Source organism: Catharus ustulatus, chromosome 3 (assembly GCF_009819885.2).
Source record: "Catharus ustulatus isolate bCatUst1 chromosome 3, bCatUst1.pri.v2, whole genome shotgun sequence".
Classification (NCBI taxonomy): Eukaryota; Metazoa; Chordata; class Aves; order Passeriformes; family Turdidae; genus Catharus; species Catharus ustulatus.
In genome coordinates, this window is record NC_046223.1 from 19564360 (window position 1) to 19589054 (window position 24695).

Here is a 24695-nt window from a genome sequence, read left to right on the forward strand (position 1 = left end):
GTCTTATTCACATTTGAACTTTACTACAACCTCCTACTAAATGAAGACAACCATACATCAGCAAAACATTCCAACAAACTGACATCATCTTGCATGTTGTGGGTTTTTTCTAAGTGTACATAAATGCTCAGTTTTAAAGTCATCTCAAACACCACACCAAACAGTCCTTTTCCAGAAGGAGCACAGCTGATGCTGCTTTTCCAGTCAATTTAGTACAAAAGAAAGGAGCCATGTTTTTACAGCTTCCCTCCCATTATCAGCTTTACATCTTCTAAAGACAGCAGTTCAAAGGCCCAGCAGATTGCTAGTTATGAGTGAGCTCTTCTGTTGTCCAGGGAAAGGTGAGGGATGCAGGGCATGGGAAATTCATCTTCAAGCACACACAGGACCTGAATTCCCTAAGGAGCAGAACCTGCACAGCAAAATACAGCCAAGCTTGTACTCAGCTGCACTTCCAAGCACCACCTTCCTATGGCAAAAATGCTTGAATCCAAACAACCTGAAGTCTTGACAAACACTAATGTTTCATTAGTGCAATTAAAAAGTCTGCAAAAATGCCTTGGACAGCTCAGAATTACAGTTTAACATCACTTAATACTTCCTTAACAATGCTATCTTTAATTTGGTCAGCCAACAAATTATAAACGGCATTTTTATTTATATTCTGGTGTCTGTGTGTCAGCCCTTTGCTTTCAGCTCCAGAAAGTGCAGCAAGTTGTTTGCACAGCCAACAAGGCACAGTATTTATCATAGGAAGAGTAAATGAATTAATAAAACCAGAATAAAACTCTTAGGGTATCGCACTCAGAGATCATGCAATTAAATGTGTGAAAATTAAGAAGCACGGCTCAAATTAGACAGACATGAAAAATTACTTCAAAGAAGAAGAAGAACCAGATCATTTGGTCACAGGGAAACCTACTTCTCCACATGTGCACAACAGAGAATCCCACATTTGGACTCGGATGCATGAGATGGCTTCACATTCCTTTTCTCTCAACTACACCAAAATCCCAAGCATGCCTTTGGGTTGTTAATGCTTCACAATAAGAAGAGTTGAAAACTCCTATTTTGGCATAGAATAAATGGCTTAAATGAGAATAAAGCCAGAATTTTTACTGTTTCAGGAACTCCTACAGCATGAACCAAAAGATTTGCAACACCCTGAACACTGAATGAAATGGTAACAGCTTTTGCCTTTTAGTTGCAAAAGGTTGATGAAACATTTCAGAAATCCCACTTCCAGAAACCTGACCTAAAGGCTTCTTCTTAAAGATTCCTATTTTTAATCTTCCTAGGGGAAGGCAGAAAGGCTCCTTTATTAATTTTTAAATCATTATATGCATATGTATTTTGTACAAAAGACAGTAATACACAATCAATATAAAAAGTGAAAATGAAAATATCTTTTAATGCATCAAATAAAGCAGAAGATAACTTTCAAAATAGGATAGGTTGTTAAAAAAGCTCTATGGAAAAATTTTTGTGAACAGTTCATGTTGCTGAAATGAGGATACTTGGAATTATTTTATTCACATGTCTACGCAAAATCAGCTCTGCAAGGCATGCAGAATGCACTAGATAACAATTATCCTTTTCCTGGAATCAAGTAGGCAACTGTTTCATAACAAAGTCTTGCTATTAAGATTGGTATTTGGCAAACATTCCCTTGCTTTTTGAAAAAACAGGAGATTTTTATTTTTTTCTGGTTCTAATCTCTAGGCCAAATAACTAGAAGGAAAAATCTAAAATGGGTAAGAGGCAGCTGTAATGGTCTATCCTCAAATCACAGCTTTTTCATTTTTACAGAGCTTTGTTTTAAAGCATTAAATAAAGTGTAAGTATTCATGTAGAACAGCAGTACTGTTTGAACAGTGTGTGGCACAGAACTCTGAGACACAGCAGAACCCAGAATCCCAGAACCGCCACATAAATCTGCAATGCCAAAACACTTCAAAAGAAGGTTTAAATCTAACTGAAAGCAAGATGTACAATAAGTCTGGATGCTTTACCAGTTTCCTGATGCTGGTTTTTGCCTTCTTTAGAATATAAATTGGTCTAGCAAGCAAAAACTTTGAATCTAGCAATTTAAACTAAGCAAGCTTTGGAAGCTAAAAGCTCCAAAGTAGGCTGGTGGGCAATTCTTAAATTTTAGCCAAAGTAAGGATTCTGTGGGGCTTTAAAAAGATTTTATTTTATGGTTCCAGCTTGAGATGATTGCATGATTGTGGAGAGATCATCCCATACATCCTTTTAGCCCATATTTTTTTTTAACAACAGATAATTCAGATGCTTTTCAGAACAGTTTTCCTTACTTGTCTGTTTTAGACAAAAGCACTAATAGTATAGTCTAAAAAAGTAAATAACAGTGGGTGACACAAAGCAGGTTCACCCTGAGCCAAGAGTGCTTGTTTGAATTTACTGGTTTGATACTGCAGAAGTGCAAGCACTGCACACACTAGCAGTCTGGAGCACTCTCCTTAGCAGCAGCACCAGCATCTCCCTCTCAGCTCCCTGACCTCTTCTGCCCCTACCTTTTGTCTCTGAGTCCACAGACCTGAGTTTTCTAAACTTTATCACTAGAGAGATTCCAGCAGAGTTGCCATCAAGATTAACAAGCACACAGGTAGCTTTTAACTGGTGTTTTCCCACTAAAAACTTCCCATGTATGTCTGAGGGAAGCAATCCAATTTGGTACCAGAGATACCACCACTGTTACTCTATGTCTTCCACAACCCTGAGACAATTTCCTGAATGATCTCCTTCCTCTCTCACTCCTGTTTCCATGCATACATTCCTATGTGAAGAAGAGGTTTTGAAAAATACCAGGAAAGACGGCAAGAGTTTTCAGGCTTCTTTAAAATGCTAGTATTTAGCTCTGCTAGAGAACTGTGCAACTGTTCACTATTTATTTTATCCTCCTTTCATCCCACTAAGCATGCTACTGGGCTGCAGAGTTTTACTCTTCCCTAGGGACTCCTAACTCAGTGCTTCCAGTCGTTATGGATAATCTTCATGCTTCTTTCACAGCCTTGCTTGGTTGGTATTCCCCATTCCTGCTCCACCCTGGGGAAGGCTGCTGATCACTACAGAAGCAGGGGGCAGTAACTTCATATCTTCCAGTGTGTCTAAGCCCCCAGATTTATTGAGATACATAAGTGCATTCCAACAAAAAGGAATACTTCAGCATGAGCTCTCCAAAGGCAAAGGGCAGAGGAAAAACAATCATCCAATAGTACTGAAGAGATTTAAATGTGCCATGCTCCTACACAGGTAAATTTCTAAAAGGTTAGAAAGCAAATCAAACCCCCAGCCAACTACATTCTGACATGGAGAGATGGCTAGAATTTCCCAGGAGTGTTTGTGTGGTCACTGAGAAAAAGAGATATGAACATGTTTACATGAGCTACTTCTTAAACATGTGCACAAAATAACACAAGAAACTTTACTCAAGATCTTCCAGCCTCAGAAGAACATCTAAAAATCATCAGAATCATTACAACAAAACGTTAACCTCTGCTACCTACTTTTGCAATAGAATTTTTACCACAATAATGCTGCAAAACACCAACCACTAAAAATATTTTCTTTTATGCTACAGAACTTTTTCACCAATCTAAAATTAACAGTTGTCCAGACTCTCAAGACATGGCGGATAGATGACATTTCCATATAATTTAGTTAAACTTCAAAGCTGAACCCTCTACAAAATTCCAGATCCAGCCAGCTTTAAGAGGACAGGACAAGTGTGGCATTATTTCAATCTGTCTTTACTCACTCCAATCTGCAATGATATACCAGAGCCACATTCCTTTAATATTAGGTCACTGACAAATGTTAAGCCTTGGGCTTCAAAACCTGACAAAACCTGTTGTGCTGAAACAATTGGTTACCTGCCCAGAGCTGTAAGCATCAGTGATACAGTCTGCAAAGAGTGTTCACCCTCCTCTATCTAATCATCTTTTCCCCTTCCTAAAACTATAACAATATTTGAATGCATTTTATAAAAATAGAAAGAAGCTAAATTAGGTGTAGTTTGACTAGATATTGAATTTAACTAATGTATTGTACGAGAACCTGCATTTTAAATAACCCTGTTAAAACATGCACATTTTATAAAGCTGGATGATTTCCAATGAACCTTGTAATAAAAATACCTGGAGAAGAAGCTGCTGTGCAGATTATAAGCTCAAACTGCAATAAAATTAAGAGTGTGGAACAATGATCACATTAAAATATCACACACCTAAGCGTTACTCTTCTGTTTACAGGAAGTTACCCGAGCACATAAGAAATGAATACACATTTATCACCTCCCCTTTTTAGCACTGCCAAGTGGCTACAAATGAGGCAGTTTGCTTCCTCCTCAGTGCACATCCATCCACCTGCAGTGCTGCACCCAGTTGCTCCCTGTTTTTACCATCTCCCAACACATCTACATGGACAGTGGCTTCTCTGGGTGGTAACTTCAGAATGCAATGAGAGACTGGTATTTAGACACACCTTGTAGAGTATGGAGAGAGAAAAGAAGTCTTTGGTTCCATGCTAAGTGATAGTCAGATCAGTATACACTGTCCATTAATGCAGCCATGGGCAGTTTAGAGTGAAAAGGCATGAAAGCAGTCCAGTAATCATTTGATAGGGATGTGCAGGGTATGCTAACAGAGCTGATTAAACAAGCAGAGGTGCTTTAAAGGTTGGATTGCATCTTTGTTTGGACCGATCACAGTAAGACAAACCATTTATCATAAACCATGATTCTTAATTTCTGTACATTTTTGTAGAAGTATATGGTATGGCAAAGAAGTGCAAGATGAAAAACCAGAATCTTGGCTCAAGAGCCCAATCAGAGCAGTTCAAACAGATTTTGTGTCTGTGAGGCATGACAGAAAATATTATTTTATCATATCCAGAAGACATTTTCACTGTTTTTATTCCTAGACTAAAACCAGAAACCCAGACTATGGATGGCATTTGTTCCCTTCCTCATGACTATGGAATACAGATGAAGTTTAACAGCCCTGCTGCACAGGGGGAAAAACAGTGAAATCAGTGCAACCATTCCAATAGTTTGAAAACTATGACTGATCCTACAATAGTTCAACTTCCTGCATACCTTTGCATACAAAATTACACAATATCTTTGTTTGACATTTAAACAAGTATGGGGTAGAAAAATCACCTCTGATTGTAAGCAGTTCTGACAACTATGATTTTTTCCATTTGTAAGTGGAATAACTGGCAGGAGAAAGCTGATTTGTGGTCTGTATTATCATCCCTATTTTCGTCTGCTTTTACCTTAGGAGAAAAAAGCTTTATTCACTTTGAGTTTTTCCACATTACATGTTTTTCCCAGTCTGATATTTTTAGGAATTTAAAATTAGTTCATCTATTTCGTAAGACAACATCATTGTAACTGACTGAGGAACACTTATAGCTCCGGGCTTTTTAACAACCTTGCAGATGTTGGAGAACAGGGAGAAGGGTAATTTTTAATGCTCCCATGAAAACACCCCACTTTTAGGCCGACTGCAACTCAGAAAAAATAATAACTTTGCTTAGAAGCTTCAAGGTGTCTTACTTCAGCGGGGAATTTGCTTTTTAGAAATTGCCTTAGATTGACTGGTTTTGCCCAGGACCAGGAAGCTGTAGAAGATTTTTCTTGTGTTTGTTGCTCCCTGAAGCTCTGGAACTCCAAAGTTAACAAAGAGGTAAGTTCTTATGAAATGGAGAACAGGAAGGACTAAAACCAGGAACAATCCCAAATTCCTCAATCTGAGCACAATTTTAAAGCTTTGCAGATAACCTACACTGGAAAGACATGAGGGCAAGCCACTGAACCAGCTGACCTGACACAGAAAAAACACCCTGTACATTTGAGAACAGAATTGTTGAAAGTATTTTTCAATGCATCTTAAGGAAATATGTGTTTTTTCTGTGTCACACACCAGATCTTTCAGTGTATTTTTAGCCATCTCTGTACTGGTTTGTTGTACACAATAAAGGTATACCCTTCATCCTCTAAAAGAGCTAATGAGCTTACAAACAATCCCCAAGACAAAAAAAAAAAAATAAAATGCAGGTGTTTTTATTTCTTCCAAGAAAGAAGTAATTGACTTCAGGAATACTCACGGAGCCCAGCAAAACAAATCTGACTTGGTTTCTTCTGGACATAGTAACTTAATCTGTAAGATCACTAGGAAAGAAATTTGGTTCATCCTCCTTGCAGATCTTCTACTTTTACATGAAAACAAAATAGTTCTGCAAAGATTACCCATCCTGAGAACTAAGAAATAATGCAACCTGCTTACCTTATCCTGGCTATGTGTTGCTGCACAGGCTGATGCTGGAAATGGTCAGGCCACTGATGGTGAAGGCAGAAGGACGGGGAGGGCTGAAGACAGCAGGCAGGCTGATAGATAGGGGTGTGTTTTTGGCAAATAGAGGCTGAGTACTCAGTGTGTGGCTGCATGCAGCACGAGGTCATAGGAGATGGTGCTGAGCTGCCAACCACTGAATGACATTCTTGCTTGCTATTATGGCTACTTAAAGAATGGTGGTATGGACAGGGGTGGCAGCATTGCGACAACATCTGCTGAGTTCTTTGGTTGTCTAAAGGCAGAAAGGATGGCTTGATTGTACCATTTAGTTGCAGGCAGCCATTTGGACTTGGTTTTGCTCTTGGTGTTTCCTTGGATGGGAGTTGCTGGACCGTGATGTCTCCGTCAGTCGCTGCAACAACCCCTGGGCCAGCAGCGTTTGACAAGATGCTGCCATTGCTCAGGACCACAGAGTCACTGGTGTTGCTCATAGCCATGCTCCAAGTTCTCAGAGGACACGTGATGTTCCTGAACAAACAAATAAAGCATAGTTTAGAGAGCTGCAGTGTTTTCAGATGCTCAAAATAACTTTAGATTAATGTGAGTAAGACTCTGCTCTGAGCTTCACCTTTCACAACACAGGGAAACAGAAAACACACTGCCAGGAATGTTTTAATGTACCTAAATTTGTTCAACAAAATGTTAAGAGTGAAGTTATGTCAATTTTCAGTGATTAAACCATATTTTAAGTCAAATGAATAGAGATTTGATAGTGTCTGTATCACAGCTAACAACTGTCACTGTTGTGACACGCACAAGATCATTGTGCACAAAACTAAGCTATAGCCACTATTTATTAAAACAGATTTTGGTATAAAGAGTGTCACCATCCACACCTTGCACTGCAATTTACCTGTGCGCTTTGAAAACCTGCAGGAGACAAGCCCACACAATAGAAATTATTTAATAACCAATAATATGCTGGTTTCAGTAACCTCCTTTCCAGTTTCTATTAAAAATGAGGAATATTCATGTTTATAAAGAAATTATGAAATGCCTTATTTGAATAAATCAAGCCATTTCACTAGACATATCAAATTTTCTGAATAGCAGACTAGGTCTTTAGCAGAAGCTCAAAATGAACTGTTATGAATACCAAAAAGATAGAACACAACCACGTTTTTCCCAAGTTGACAAAAAGATAATCCCAGGATTGAATGACTGCTGATTGACAAGTTCTTGCTTCTCTGTGACATGTATTCTAAAGGCAGTACATAACATACTGTGATGTAAATAAAGGATATTAAAACATTTTCTCCTAAGATTTTTCAAGCAATATGCAGGTAAATGAGCACTATTAACATTGTAGAAGTGACCACAGCTCCAGATCAAAACTTGTGTGAGGTGCTCACAGAGCAAATTTTTCCCATCTTAACTATAACTTTGTTTTAACAAGATAAAAAGATAAGCTGGAGATCATTATTTTGATAAATAACATGAAAGGTCGAACACCACACTCAGATAAGAGTTTGTTACCCAATTTACATCGGCCTGGGGGAGGGAGGAAGAGAAAAAGGAAGAAAAACACTAATTACGTACTACTTAGAAGAATCAACACTTGCTGAAAAAAGTACAACTGCTTTGACTTCTTAATGCCAAATTTATTTAACAGCATTGCAAGTCCAATTTGCAAGGCTTGCATTAAACACTGAACTTTGCAGAGAGACAACACACATAGATTAAGGCAGATAAGCAGGGAAGTTTCTAACTCATTTTCTTCCCTGATGCCTTTGCTGAGTGCTCAGAGAGCTAAGCCTGCCCAGCCAGCTGAGCTATTTAATTGCCTGAATGCTAATTCTGACTAGAAAGTGCTTTGCTGACTGGAATGCTTCCCCTGGCAGCCCCCTGCGTAGCATCTTCCTGAGACAGAGCTAAATCCTCCACTTCTGAAACAAAATTAATCCTCAGCTATTTGTTCTAGATCATGTGCAGAGCCAGATGCCCTGGGAAAACACTTTCATTTAGATAACCAACTGCTCAGAACAGGAGAATATGCTGCTTGACAAGCAAATTTTTCCAGCCTTCAATTCCACACGCTCCTGCTGGGTACCCCCTCCCCTGGCCCAGGCAAGTCAAGCCCAAGGAGGACTTTCTGCTAAGCACAGAGAGCAAATTCAAGGGGCTGGCTAAACTTCAGTCTGGTCTGAAGAGATGTATTAGTTATGTGAAATTCCACTGCATTTCAGTAGTCTGGTTTTCTCTCACACTGCAGGCAAAGTCAAACCTCAGTGGATACGGTGAGCGCTGGACATAGAGGCAGGGAGAGGCAGGGAAAGCTCCTCTCCAGGTGTCTGGCAGCATTTTAGGAATTTCTGGCTGCTTATTTTTAAATTCACTCACATAAGAGATGGAACAGCATCACCATACAGCCTATTTGCTTCTATGCTAGTTGGACCCATCCATATTATCACTTGAAACTGCTTTACACGGATGGAAGTTACTGTCTACTGTAATTACTGAACAGACAAGACTGCAAACAGAGAGACTGCAAATAACTGGTATTTCAGAAAGACAGACACACATCCCTTTGCTTTAAACCCAGGACACTTGCCACACTATTTTTAGTAGCTGTTTTCAATTACTTCATGAAGCAAACCACACATCTGTGCCAAACACAGATGCCCAAACTTGTGCCGGACAATCCCAGCACAGACACACAGGTTTGGCCCTGCAGTGTATCTGTGCCCCTTGAGAACAATGCCATGGGAACTGTAACTTTTGTCCACACAGTTCAGCAGCCTCCATTAATATGATGAAGATAAATGCTTTATTTCCCACAGATGTAGTATTTACCTGTGTACCTTTTGTTTAGAAACGTTTTAGAACTACTACATTTGAAGATCATCAGTACCACAATATAATATATTAAGGCACATGTAATTCTGCCTTTGTTCTGCTGTTGAACAAACAATTCATGAACCATTTAAAACATTAACATTTTAAAAGATAGAGCCAATTCTTTCTTTTTTTCCTAAGCCTCGAGGAACTCTTGAGTTCTGCCCATTTTTATGGAGACTTTTAGAGAGGCAATGGAAGCACCTGCTTGTCTTGAAGTTCTTTCAATGACATATTAAAGCAAGACTACTTTACATGCTAAGGTAGCCATCTGATTAAATATTTTATTCAGCCACAGCTAAGAAGAACTGGGATTCAAACCAATTCTCTAGAATGTGAGCTGGGCTATACATTCTCATTTGGTTTGGCAACTTTTCTATTTTGAGTCATTGAATTTGACCAGGCCGACGTCATCTGAGTTTTGTTTCACTCATGTTTGAAGAGATTAAAAATTCTGTGCTGTGGTACTTCATTTGTGTCCCTCTCTGCTGAAGTGACTGCAAATCCTGACAACAGGACTTCACCTGCAGCTGTCACACCAAAACTCCTGACGGCATTTTGTCTCTTCTGCCATAATTGCAGTGACTGGGAATTTAGAGAGATGTAACAACGGTCCGGTGAAATAGCTGAGAGTCTTTTCTTTAGAGGATGAATAAATAAGCCAATTAAGATGTAACAAGTAAAAGTATAGTAAGATTTTTAATATGACATGGGCATGGGAAATCTAAGAACATGCTTATCATGAAAATAAAAAATCTAAACATAAGAATCTTTGAAAATTCAGTCTTTGAGAATTCTGAATTCTTTCAATGTTGAAGTTTATTTTTGCTGCACTCCTCAGACTGCTTTAGGATCTGACATTCTCCAGTACAGTGGGGTTTTCAGACTTATGAACATTTACACCTGAAAGCTTTGATGCAGTGGACAGGTATTCTGAATAACGAGGTTGTAGAAAATACAGGTTCAATGCAGGCAGCCCTACTTAACAGAAGATTAAATACCATTAGAAAAAGTGCTAATCTACATCTTTAGTACATCCCACGTCTCTACTTGGACACAAAGTATTTTAAACGTGATCATCTCTTCAGAAATTACGCCAGTTGGACTGCTAAGGGGATAAAACCAGAATTGTCTTTAATTACTGCACTTTTGATAGCAGTAACTCCTCAGAAAGGACTTCAGCCATGCAGCTCAAAACAACTCTTGGAAGAGTATCATATCTGGATTGTACCATCGTCTGCAGCAGTGATATTCCTTCAAGACAGTTTTATGGAGTAATCCATCTATTTGTGGAGCTAACAGTGAACACAGCTCACCCAGCAGACAGCTGCCATCTACATTGCACACCTTTCAGGAAATAAAGTAATACTGTACCACACAAACGTTGTGGGATTTGGTGCTCCCCAACTAGCATGTTCTTTTAAAACTTGGATTAAGTTCACCTGTTTCTTTGGCTGCAACTGAAAGAATTTTTCCTTTAAGTTTCTTAAAAAGAAAAAAAAACAAAAAACAACAAAAAACCTCCAAGCAGACTTAAAAAAACATTGGTTCAACAAATCCCATCTGGACTCATAATGCCTGCAATTGGGAATGACAGAAGTGCAAATCCAAGAGGGAATGACGTAGTGGAAATTTAGTATAACTTAATATATTAGTACAGATAATTTATAGATTTTAGAAGACAAGAGCAGCCAAGTGTTGAGGATTGTGTTAACCATATAAGAAAAAAAACCCCCAAAATCTGTAACTTGAACAAAACCAAAACTAAACTGTTGTGAGACTTTAGATTTTTCACTTAAGGTAGAACAAAATTCAAATTTCATTTCAGAGTTATCTAAAGCTTTTCAGCTGTAGTCAGCATTGCACCACTCAGCCATCTGAACCAGCCCAGGCTTTATGGACTTTGCAGACCTGTCAGCTACAAACCATCATAGTTCTGACATGAACACAATGTCCAAAGAAACAGAAATATCTTTCCATGTTAAAATTCATCTAAACCAGCTGGATTCTAGAAGCAGCACATTTCTGAAATAAACAACATTTAACAATCCCAGCACTACCTGGTAAGGCTCCTTCCAGATGAAATACAATAATGGCCTTGCAGTCCTTTAAGATGCTGAAGTTTTCCAACGTGGTCAACAGTCTTACAGTCTGTAAACTCAGTTAAATCCTCTCCAGGCTCCGTCTGCTGTGCCAACCAGTGCACAGCCACTCTAAAGGAGGGTTTGCTCCTCCTTCACATTACCAGAATTCTTTGTGTCTTTGCTTTTTCTCAGTGCTCAGAGAAGTAACAGGTGGTGCCTGGTGTTTGATACCGGGTTTCATGGGAGATGTCTACTTATCTATCACTGCAATGGTCTTTAGCAAGTCAAACTGCTTTTTAATGTTTTATGGTTGTTGATCTCCATTTTGGCTCTCAGCTAGACATTTTTCAAATTCTCCACCTCTTACTCCAATGCTATCATACCTGGTGCTTGGTTTCTCTCAATACCTCGATTCTTGCTTTTCCATTTCAGCTGTTAACCCCTACCTCTTCCCTGAAGAGCTTTCTCTGTACAAAATACAGGCACTTCCCAGAACAAGCCATCCCTGTGCTTTCCCTTTTTGTCCTCTGGTATTTAAAGTATATTAAATGCATACATTTCAGCTTCAGAAAGTCTCAAATTCTTATTTCATCAACAAGCAAGTTTACCTGGTAAATATTTTTTATTAATGCAGCCATTTCACTTTGAGAACCGGTACAACACAGCTCCTATTTTTGAGAAATGCCAGTATGACAGTTTGTTTTCTGCAGTCTACAAACACCCATTTTCTCAACTAATGTCACCCAATTAAGAAGCAGATTTTCAGCAATCTAAGTCCTTGTTCCATGAGGCAAGAGTTAGCAGACAATTATGAGGCAGAAGAGGTTTGTAGAGGGGAAGTTTCCCCTCCTCTAAGTGTTCTGAGAGCCAGCTGTCCCTGCCATGCCTCTGCACAGCCTGCGAGGCTGTGAAGCTGTCCTGTCCTGAACCTGAGACTCCATGAGTTCATTTCCTGTGTCACAGGCTGCCTGGGGAACCGCAATTCCTGTGACAGGGAGTTTCCAGATGTCACCATGCCAGCACCACAGCTCACGTACAGATGGGCACTGGAAACCAGCACTGCCAAGCTGGCACGAGAATGGATCCACCAGCGACAGCTGTGCGGTGAGGGAGCTGGGAAAGCCTGCAAAGGGTGGGAAAACCAGGATTCTTCAGACCCTCAGAAACAGATTTTGCTTTGCTTTTAAGCTAAAGTTACTTTTCCTGGCAGAGAGAGAGCAAAACAACAGCGAAGCACTTCCAGAAATCGATGGCTGTGCTTTAACTACAAAGTATTTTCAAAGGCAAAATTTACAATAGACATAATTAGACTATAAATAGAAGCAACAACAAGGAGTTCTGAATTCTCTTCCAGAAGTTTTGTATGATTCTGAAGTTTTAATTAAAAAAAAAAGGGAAAAAAGCATATCTATGTAGAGAAAATGCAAAAAAATGTACCAAAGTCCAAAAAAGCTTCAAATACTCTGAGCTTTGGAATGAGATACAGCTACAAGCAGAAATTATTGGAACCACACTACTTCAAGTGAAAACGTGCACAGTTCTGGAAAGCAGGTGTACATCTCAGCACAGTTTAAGAGCCCAGAAAGCTTTAAAAAAACCCCAAACACTGCTTACAACTGCCACACTGTCATCGCACTAAATCTCATTCACACAACTTACTGACTTCCCATTACCATATGAAAGACTTTAAAGTTTTTGTAATTGCAAATATTCTGATCCAGAACAGCTCTAATCCTGCTTACACAGAGCGGGGATAAACCAAAACACATCTCTTTCTGGCTGTAAGAAGAGTTACCTGCATTGAAAGCTTTTACTTCACCGTGCTGTGGGATTAACATTGAAATTATTACAGCTGTAAATGGACACAAAAGCAACACTCTTTAAGGTACGGCCCCAGCTATATCTACTACATCAATGTTATGTAAGAGGTTAAGAAACCTCTCCACCATCTGCTTAGAATTAGACTTTCTATTTTCTGTCCAAATATGAAGGCCATGTTTGAACACAGTAACATAGGAACAAGAGTCATTACTGATACTAGCATTTTTCTTCCTATCTCAATAGAAGCACTAATATAATGTCCCTCTAAAGTACATTAAAGAAAGCAAAGACTCAGTGAGAGCGTCAGGGCACATCAGGCAGGTACACACTGGCAGTCACACCTATTTAATAAACACGGAGCATTCTTTGCACTTGGCTACAGAAAACACAGCAAAGCACTTTTACACTATCAGTCCAGCAGCAATCATTTTACTCGAAAGCTAAACACGGGAGTTGTTTTTTTTGTATTTTTCCCCCCGCTTCATTTCCCAAGCGTGAGCGGGTTTAAAGTCTCCCATTTGCTGTGAAGGTCAAATGATAAATCTCGTACAGCACTTTTATCACAGCACATCTGCCCAAAGAGCCGCATCTCGAGACGGGGGAAGGGGGGTTTGCTGTACCAAGCTCCCGGGCATTCCTACCCAGCCGAAAACTCACAAACCCCAGGAGCCCACTTGCATTACAGAGCAGCACTGCAGTGTAAACAAACACGCCGAGTTAAACCTCCATCCGAAGGCACGGCCAGGTCCGAAGCGACCCAACGGGACTCAGCTCCCGTCACTCACCAGCCGCAAAGCGGGACAGACGGGCAGGAGGAGGAGAAGGAGGTCTCGATGCAGGGATCCCCGGCTCCGGGCAGGAGGAGGTCTCGATGCAGGGATCCCCGGCTCCGGGCAGGAGGAGGTCTCGATGCAGGGATCCCCGGCTCCGGGCAGGAGGAGGAGGAGGCAGCAAGGTCTCGATGCCGGTATCCCGGCTCCTCGCCGCTCTCCCCGCTGCTCCGCCCGCCCCAGCACTGGCCCCGAGCGGGGAGCGCCGGCAGCCGGGGCTGCCCCTCCCCGCCGCAGGTCCGGGCTCTGGCGGCTCCTCCCCGCTCCTGCTGCCGCTCCCGCTGCCGCCCGGGCCGCGGGAGCCCCGGGCCGCTCCCCGCCCTCGCTGCCAGCCCCTCGGAGCGGGCTCGGGGCTGCAGCCTCACCGCGGGCTCCCTGCCAGCCTTCCCACCTGGACGGCACAGCGGCAGCGCCTTGGCACGGGCGGCGCAAAGGGACAGACCCAAAACTGCTCCGGGGCTCAGCCGGAGCAATTTTCAAACTCGCTGCAGCCCTCATTAGCTCCTGGCAAGAGCTTGGCCCTCAGCACCAAGCTCTTACTTCATCCTTCGCTTGTCAGATCTCCAACAGGTCTCCAGCAACGAAATACCTACCGGGATTTAAGGGCTTTTACCGCACCAGATTTTATGATATTTGTACCTAAAAAAGCTTCTCCCACGCAGGAGTGCTTGAGGACCTGGCAGATCATCTCCACATACATCTCAGATAACAATTTTTTACAAGACCTTATAAATGCAAACGTAATTATTACAGACTATTAACGCGAAAACCTGAAAATTTCATAGATCACAACTCAAAATGAAAAAAACAGAGATTACCAAAGCCTGGAGATATTTGAACCCTCAATTCTAGGTGTTATTAATGTGGGGAACAGCTCAATTAGCAGAGCTTTTCTACGAGGTACTCAAAACCCTGTCAGGAGCTTAAAATCCTAGCAGAGGAAGTGCTATAAAGTCTCAATCTGCGGTACACCAGGATATTATGTTCAAACTAACTACTGAAGCCCATATGCTCACAAGCCCTGTGTTTTGAGACTTGACTCTCGTTTTTTCCTCAGCTCTGGGTATCTCAGACACAAACCTGTGAACTGGCACCTTCCTGGGGCAGATCTTGTAAGACAGTCCCTGATCAAAGTAGATCACAATTAAGAGGCATCTGACTGGCTTTGAGAAGTGCTCTCCTTACTCTCCACTGAAATACAGGAGTTCTGATTTCAGGGTCAAGTTGAACTGGTTGGAGCAAAAGGAATTTCTCATCTATAAACACCTTGACTCTTTGTAAAGCAAAAGATTTAACCAAAGGAAACACTGAGGTTCAATTTCCCTTAGTGTGACCTTAGAATTATGCATTCCAATTGTGATAAAAGTTTTTACACAAAGCAGTTCTTCCTGCTAATTGGATCTGGGCTTTAACAGGTGGTGAGAACTGCTGCTTCCCCACTTCTAAGGGGATTTTTTTTTTTTAAACCTCTCTTCCTTGACTTTCTCACTGAGCTTCAACTGGGAAATTTCACTGGCAGGAACTGCCATCTCCACCTTCCCCACACCATCAGCATCCTATCTAGAATGTAGTTTTTCTAACATTAATGGATTCTCTTACAGAAAACTTGCTTTCAACCCAAGGTAGAACCATTCAGGGTTAATGATCTAGGACAGATTTTATATAAGAAATGTATTTTCCTCAAATGTATTTATTGAGCAAAACAACACTACTACAAAGCAGGTAACTTTCAGCCATATTTCAAAATTAAAGTAGGACTGGAACACAGTATTCACTTTCCGAATCTCTGAAACACTTAATACAGCCTGGAAGCACCAGAAGAATAATCTCAAAGTTACTAAGTCATACAACTCTATGTATTTTTAAAAACATACCTACTAATAAAAGTATTTCTGAAATGTGTAAATACTACTGTGTATCAGTTCACTGCAGATACTGTGTCCCTTGTACTTGCTAACCACCTCGAAGAAGTGACAAGAGGCACACAGTATTTGCTCACTGCTTTTATATCTAGGAGGAAAAGGACTATAAAAATCTAAAGGATTACAGTCTATTAAAACTCTTAGATTATATGTACTGCAGAAAATACTGTTTCTCAGCACATAAATTTAATGCAGATACTTTGTTCCCAAGGATGACAGTAAAACAAATGTATAATGCATGTTCAGAAATACATTTAATAAAAGTATTTGCCCAAATGGGATTTAAATAGCATATCATATATTTGAATTACAGTTTTGTAGTAGATTATTGCTCAGTATCTGAAAATCAAACTCAACACTGAGTGCTGAGAAACCTTTTCACTACATTACACTTAAGCCCTGCAGAGACTTGGTTGTCCTGGGTCCCCCCAGCATATTCCTGGTTAGGATATTTCCATCATCCACCCTTTAACAACATCTTCTGCATCACTTCTAATGTTGCTACTTATCCCACCATTCGTCTCCAGCATTAGCAGGCAAATGCTGACTTCTTTATGAGCAAGTGATTAAAAGTACAACTGAGCCCTACAGCATATGGAATGCAGGTTCAGGAAAACCAGTGGAAGGTGAAAAAGGGTGGAAGAACTTAGAGTGATTCAAGGCAGACCAGGAATGTGAGATTTGATCTGTGGAAGCCTTGAGAGGATAAACGAGTAACACTCTGCCCTATTCACTGCCTGGAAATGCATCTATGCAGGGAATCTGGAGGACATCTGCACTACTAACTTAGCCTTGGTTTAATTCAAAATTATCCTCAATGCATCAGGAAGTTCTATGTACCTATGGATCTACCAATACAATTTATAAGTACTTTGATTGTTCAAAGAAAAATTCTTTAACATCATAAGAGATGCTTTCTCTATTCTTCTATGCCAGGTCGTGGATTTTTAATTGAGATTTCAAAATAACATTTTTCACAGTATACATCAGGAATAAAATCAAGTAGTAGTAAAAAGACTAATACAGTTACCAGCTTTCTGTATACAATACTTAGGAAAAAGGTTATGAAGGTAACTGTGGTGGAGACTCAAATGAGCTGTAGTCTGTGTAAGAAAATGAGCCCAATAAACTGAAGCTTGTATTTACAAAGTAGGACTGACAGAGTGCTGTAATGCAAGAAGTTTGACCATTCTCTCTCTTCAAACAAGACACAAAGAGCTGCAATACTTGTCCATGACCCTTTCATAGCCTCTGCTAACCTGAAGACATCAGGCAACACCATCCAGTGCCAGCCAATTCTTTGACCTTTGGCTGCCCACCCTCAAGAGCTGTGGCCAAGCTGCCACCCTTCCACCACAGGAGGTGCAGCCACCTGGTACCTTTTCCTGGCTGGATGCCTCATCCACCTCTCTGAGCTCACTATGGCACTAATCACAGGTCCTTCTTGGCACAGGGCCACTCTTCCAAAGAGAGATCCAGAAGAAACTGAAAGACTTTGAGCACTGAATGTTAATAGAGGAGTTGGTGGAAGGCTTGGGTGTTCTGGGGACAAATGGGTCATAAAGAACTAAGCAAGTACTCAGGAAGAAAGTGCAGTGGCTTCCAAAATCTTTGAAAGCTGGACAGAAGACACAAGAGGTGCTTTAGAAATTCTGAAGAACTGCTAATGGACTGGGGAGAATAAGGCAATATGGAATGAAAGAGCCAATTAGAGGTTAAAATGACAAAATGAGTTCTGCACGTGGCACATGCACTCTGCACATATTTTATTACAGCTACATTGAATTTTTATTACAATTCCTATCCACCTACAGAATTTCCTGGCTGGTAGTTTTTTTTTTCTTGGACGCAAAAGTCTCTGTTGACTTTTAGATGCCATAGTACAGTACTTGCAGTAGGCAATTTACCAAATGCCTTTTAAAATAAACAACGTGGCAGGAAAAATATGGCAGGAACCAACCATTCATTTACTACTTCTCATACTAAAGTATATTTTTGTGCAACACTTGAGGTAATACTAAGGCAGCAGCAGCTACTTTAATTATTCAGAGTTACACAAAGGCACAGACCAGGAACTTCCAGCTTCTAGGTATTGAGGAAGTTAACAGGGCTGAGTCAGCTTGATCTATCAGAGATTACAAGGTCTAGACTGCCACTGATCCTCACACCTGACAACCTGCAGAGAGATCCAAGAGCCTACACGGTGTTCCCAAGTGTTCTTGGGGCCAGAAATATGAGGCAAAGACACAAAGTGACTTATCTGAGACTGCAGCCATGCAAATGTGAGCTGTCTGCTCCTAAGCATAAACTGAGCCTGAAAAGAGAATGGAAGAGAATGGCTGTATCCATAAGGAAATGAAGTCAGAAACTCTCAAAATTTGCTTCTCAACACTAGAGTTAATTTACAGCCTCTGTTACCCATCCAGAGATGAAAGAAAATATTGCAAAATACAGAAACAAAAGCAGCCAGCAATGAAAATCTGGCACTTCAATCTGTAGGTTTATTTATTTGAGATACAGGATGAAGAAAAGGAAGTGATTGAAATTCAAGGTAGTAAAATCTGCATCTTCTTACACTGGTATTCTTCTATACACTTTTTTCTTCCCCTTTAAGTGTCAAAGAGACCTTCTTAAAAATACAGGTTGTACTATAAGCAAAACTTTAAAAATATCATCATATATCTATGGCAGAAGCCTTAAGTAGAGTCCTCCACTTACAGACTGCTGCCTCCACAAAGATTAAATATTGCCTGATCAATAGAGGACATGAAGTGAATTGACTATCCTTCTCCAGCTTCCACTCATCCAGACTTTATCACAAAATCCTTCATAATTGATAACCTGGGGAAAGGCTGAGAACTGAGTGAGTTTACAGGCTGAGAAATCTCTGAACCTTGCAAAGCAGTCTTTCTCCAGCACTAGTGACAGGGGAAAAGTTAAGACATGCTCTCTGCTCAAGCTCTATTCATTGTGGTTGTTTTTGGGCTTTGGTTTATTTGTTTGTTTTGGTTGTTTGAGTTTCAGATATGCAAAGGACATCTGGCATGGATTTGGAAAATTTAAACTCCACACACTACATTCAATAAACCAGATCCCAACACATTCTTTTTAATATGCTGGAAACTGGACATTTAAGGCCACATCAGCTTAAATAACACTGAAAGTCAAAGTACAGAAATAAATTTCTGGGGGCAAAGAGGGTCTTTCATTGTCCATGAAACAATGCCCTCTCAGTCCCTAGAGTAACAAAAAAGTTCAGTACAAATCTGTGAACAAATACAGCCTGATTCTAAACTATTTCCTTTATTGATTTTTTGGTCCTCTATTGATTTTTTTTTAAAAAGCTCCCAAAGTATGATAATGACATTTTACAGACTTGCCTCTTCCCCCAACTGAAACAAGTCACCAGCAGTATTTCCCTAACTTTTTTACATCGAGATCCTGAGATTTTAAATGTGAAGGATGAGTTTTATGACATATAAGACTATCTTGTCTGATCTACTTACAGAACAGAAATACTAATACAAATTTAATTACTTTTTTGGTGGGGATCTAATAGACATAAACCTTTTATTTTCCATGTTTCCAAACCTCATACACTGTGAATTGAAATGCATATCTGAGACTCCACAGTAACTCAAGTTCCACATCACACAAAAGCATTGAAAAGTTATTACATTTTAAAATTCCCAACACTGGATGAAATTATTTACATTACTAAAATAAAACTGAAAGCAGTGTATTAATCATGAAAAACAGAAGAAAACATTAGTTTTAATACTCTGCAAAAAAGCTTTAATATGGAAAGTTTATAAGACAGTTTTATTAGCATCTCAAATAGTTTTCAGATACTAATATGAAGAAAACTTGTTAAAAAACCAAATAAATCTGAAAGCAGAACTGAATAGCTATACTTCTGATTTATCTACAGCTTCCAATGTTTTGAAGGAATTTTTAATAGCTTGTCTTCAGCTGTCAAAGTTTCATTCTCTAAACAGAGTGCTCCAATAATAAGTTACATTAAAATGCAGCTGCATAAACATGTTTACACAGTTATATTTTCTCATTCACATTCCTTTCTCACAGGTGTACCTTTTCCACTATGAAGTAACTAAACTTAAGTGTATCTTATGTAAGTGCACATATGTCTAATGTCACTTGTAAAATAGTCCAGACTGACCAGGGGGAAAAACTAACAGAATGCTCTATCTGAATATAAAATAAACAAGTGACATAAAAAGCAGTAATTTTACCACTTGTACAAAACCAGCACTTCAATTACAAGCACCAGCCCTATGGCACTGAAAGCGACTATTGCAGTGTAATTTTTTTCCCACAGCAGGAGAAATGTATTTTACTAATACTGTTTTAATAACCCCCACATTAACTTGTCTGCAATCAAAGTAACAAAGAACTGCATTCCTCCCATCATTTGGAGAAATTCATAAAGCAACAGTGCAGAAACCACAAATACAACTATTTCCATTTCATTTAGGGAAGCAAAGGAAAGTCATCTTTTTCAGATTCATATTCTTAGTTCAGGAAACAGTAAAGTCTTGCAATGTATGGGATTCTTTCAAAAGATGTCAATTATTTTTAAGATAGGGGGAACTGCTTTGAACTAAGTTTAGGGAATCTAAAAACATAACATCCGTACTTATTGCAACTGCATAAGCAGTGCTGTGTAATGTTTATGCAATATTAACAGCTGTGTGCCAAATAAACTTTTATTTACAGATATCAGAAAACTCTTTCTTTTGCTGTTCATTCCCTTACAGAGCTAAGTAGAAGGTTCTTGCTATTAATTTAAGAGTAAACCAGGTAACAATGGCAATTCTGAAACACTTCTACCTATTGCAGGTTCAACTTTCAGCATAGCCTAGCTCTCTTGGTTTAGTAAAAGTAACAGGAGAGAAAATCCCTACCAGTTTCTTTTTTGTTCTTTTCTTTTTAAGATTTTCAAAATTAACTGCCTAAACCTTCAAACAATACATGAAAGAGCTCCCCCTCCTTTTGTGCTCAACCAGCATCACACCTTCACCTTTCTTCATTAGGAAAGTGAAATAAGCACCAGAGCTAATATTTTTTTCCCCAGGAAAAAAAGAGAGATCTAAGTGTTTGGAGTAAACAAGCATTGCTAGAGCCCACAGAGGACCTTTTATTTGAAGTGAGCTTTACTGACACACTAACGAAGGCCTGACAGACAGGGCAAGAGAAAATGGTATTTGAGCACAACCTCAATGTTTGCTCACCAGGCTGCTTGCCTGCCACAGGCTTACCCAAACACAGCCCCTGCAATGCGAAGTCAGTCTTTTCTGGCTGTCTCTTAGCAAACAGATGTGAGCCTGGGAATTCCTCATCCATCCAGATAAATCAAGGACCAGACCATTCAGAGCCCCAACCTTTGTGATTTAGAAGATGTCAGATTTCTGCAGGAGCTTCTGATTTCACACAACTTAGACTAAAATAGAGTTACTGCCAATCATACGCAAGTCACATGATTTCCAAAACTGTTCACCAAGTTGGATATATTTTCATTTCACCTGCTACTCTACGGGAAAAACCTTGAGACAAGTCTAAACTGCGAAACACCTACATAACATTCCCCTATGGATTTTTTTCTAATGCTATCTCTATTCCTTTTGTATTATCCCCAGGGATAGTGATGCATGTCTTCTCAAAAAAACTGTGTTTTTCTGGCATTTTCTACTGTGTACCGGTTCCCACACAGTTCTGACTGTACAGTACAAAACTGCAATTGTACCTTGCTGATCAATGCTCGAATCAAGAAATCCTTTAGAAAAGCACAAGGTACATAAACATTGCATTACAGTTGTAATACAAACCCAGACAAATTGCTTCTATGCATAAAGTCCATTTAGCAAACCAGATTTTTATGCAGAAGATGATCCAGTATTGACCAAAATGTCTAAGGTGAGGTACTGGAGTGCTTTTCAAGCTTAAGGGTACTTCTTGAGATTTACATTCAATAAATACAGTTGGATACCTACTTAAAGATGGGATTCAAGAGCAGACTTGGACTAGATTATTTTATACATTCTGTGATGTATGTAGAAATTCAGTTGGACAATACTGATTTTACCATTTTACCCAATTAGTATACAGGCTACACATGCTCAGTTTGTTTGTAGGAGATTCATTGGAATAGGATTTGGTTCTTTACTGGTTATATAAACTCTAGTGTCAGATTAACTCTCTTCACACAGGAATTAAGGAATCTAATGAGGATCAGCTGCTGAAATGTATTTAGGAGCACGGTATCTTTCCATACCCAGGATTTGAGGATCAGGACTCTGAGGCAGCAAGACTGATACCAGCCTGCAAAGGAAGCCAGGCTATGAGAATTGAGAGAACACCAGTCACTGTTGGTCATTAGAGACTACAGCTGTGCAGTTGGTTTTTTATATCCTGGCAAAGAGGAATGCCTGGGTATATGCCAGCAGTACCACAGCTGTACAAAGTTAACACCAACAAAGCACCTCCATTATCAGACATGGAGACAAGGAAACAGCAACTGTAGAAGACTCCTGGCAGCCCCAGGCAGCAGCAGCTGCAAAGCCATTTCATGGCTCCAAGGCAAGTTTGGTCTCTTTGCAATTCCCTCCCTTCCAGCTCCCTAAAGTGCGCCATGTACCTGTTCCAGGACGTGGGCACTGGTAATTTTAATGAACCTGAGAAATCCATTTACTACCAAGCCATTGAACTTTATAGCAAGTGTTCAGATATTAAAACCTGAATATGCTTTTCATAATTTTGAATCATACTTCACAAAACAGTCTTGTTTAGTCTACAGATTTAACAGTCACCAGCAGATACCATTTTAAAAAGCAATGCATGCAAAATATTCCCAGCCAGAACTCACAGCCCAGCTATTGAAAAAAAAGACCAGCCTCAGTAAGGTTGCTCCATTTGTCAGAAGATATTAAACTTTGCACATGCCCCTTCTAAAACAAGTTAAGTTTAAATCTATGAGGAAAAAAAGAAAAAAAAAAATCTTTGAGAAAGAGTTTGCTTTAGAAACAAAGCCAAAAATAATCTAACCTTGAGGGAACCATCCCAATGAATTTTGCATGACTTGTTCTTCATGGCTGTGTGACACATCCATGTTTTTCCTCATGTGAAAAAAAGTATCACATGGATCTGGTCACAGTACTCAAAAGCACACAGAATTATTGCTTAGGCATTAGAAGAGACTGTAGTAGCAGCCAGTGCTCCTTCCACCTTTCCAGGACAGCTGAGTGTGAACTGCCAGGTAGGACCAGCACTGTGCACAGTGAGTGACCCTGAGCTCCTTGCTTACTGGCACATTATAAAAACAGGGGTGAGAGCAAACTGCTCACACATATCAAGGGGAAGGGGACTGAAAAAAGGGAGAGAAATTAACCCAGAATGCTTGGCCTGGGGTCAGAGGACAAAGAATTTCAGAGATAAGCAGTAATTTTAAGAGGGAAGTGCCTATCACGCAAACATGTGCTCATCATGCTCACCCACACACTTCCTCTTCAGAGACTAGTTTTAATCCTAATAAATTTAGTAAATTTAACTCCTACATACTTGCACAAGCTTGTTTGCTGGCATAAGCATGGTGGCTATAGCAGGCAAGGATAACCAGATGGGGGAGATGCATTTCTTTCAGTGGCACTGATGATTTAATTTCACTTAGAAGAACACGTGCATATAAAGTACATATGAGAGTACAAATTGCAAAAGCAATAGGCTTTACAGGACTAAAGAGAAACTTTTAAAAAATGCTTAAGAAAAAGCATGCAGTATATAGAATATAACTAAAAAGCAGAAATGCAAATCACAGGGATAAGCATGATGCACAATGTCTGCCTCTGAGTTTTCCGTACAAAAGTTATTGCTGAACTAGTTTTGAATTCTCACGAAATAACAAAGCAGAAACAAAGGGCTGTGTTCAAAACACTTATAAACTGAAATTCCAGTTCCCTACATACAGGACTTTCTTTCATTAGGACAAGATGGGAAAACAAGTCAGTGATTAGCATTCTAATTCAACACTAAAACATAGGGAGGTACAATTGGTAAAGGCACTGATGGGCATTTTCCCAGGTGCCTTGTTGAATGACTGCACTTTTTCTTTCAGAAAAAACAAGTCAACAGTTCAACAACATCATTATCTGCTATGACTTTCCTCACAAGTGCTGCATTACTGAGCTCCTAGCATGGCTACTGTAAACACTGAGCAGGAGCATCGATGCTCTTCAGATTACCAGCCAGAGCATGACTGAGAACAGCCAGGCTTCTTGTGCACAGAACACACCCCAAAGACTGCACAGCCATCAGGAGCCAGTTTTCAGGTAAACATGTGAGGGACAGTAGATTAATTATTATTATCATTATTATGATGTATTCCATGAAAATGGTAGCAGTGAAACCATCAGAAGGAAGTAATTCAAGGAAAACTCTGGATTCTGCACAGTACTTCACAAATGCCTCATGATTTCAAAAATAAAAGAACAGGTTCTGTTAAATTTCCTGTGCTCACTCCTCCTTATATTTAAAGGTGGAAAGAAATATTCCCCTCAGGGAAGGGGGGGCCTGTTCATAATTTCTGGATTAAACCCATTACTATTAGCTGCAGAAAGAAATTATTAGTGACAGGTTCACTGAATTACCTCTTTACAGAGGTCACTGGAGCTTCCTAGAAACCTAAAACTGCCACTGTAAATTTAGCTAATAACAACTGAGTTTTTGAAACCAACTAAATTAGAGGTAAACATAATAAAGAACCTGCTTTAATACCCTAATCTAATCATGCACTGTAGTACAATACATTTT

At 39.8% G+C, this 24695-nt stretch overlaps 1 protein-coding gene across 3 annotated transcripts in view; it reads right to left on the reverse strand.

The window, feature by feature from the left end:
- DISP1 (dispatched RND transporter family member 1) overlaps window positions 1-24695 on the reverse strand; it is an 84352-nt gene that overhangs the window by 24622 nt on the left and 35035 nt on the right. For 2 of the 3 annotated variants that reach the window (XM_033056499.1, XM_033056501.1), the window contains exon 2: window positions 6312-6848. In XM_033056499.1, the coding sequence (XP_032912390.1) occupies window positions 6312-6817 (506 nt within the window). In that variant the 5' untranslated portion in view covers window positions 6818-6848. Of the gene's footprint in view, window positions 1-6311; window positions 6849-13905; window positions 14002-24695 lie in introns of those variants that run through there. The other variant, XM_033056500.2, reaches the window with a different exon arrangement.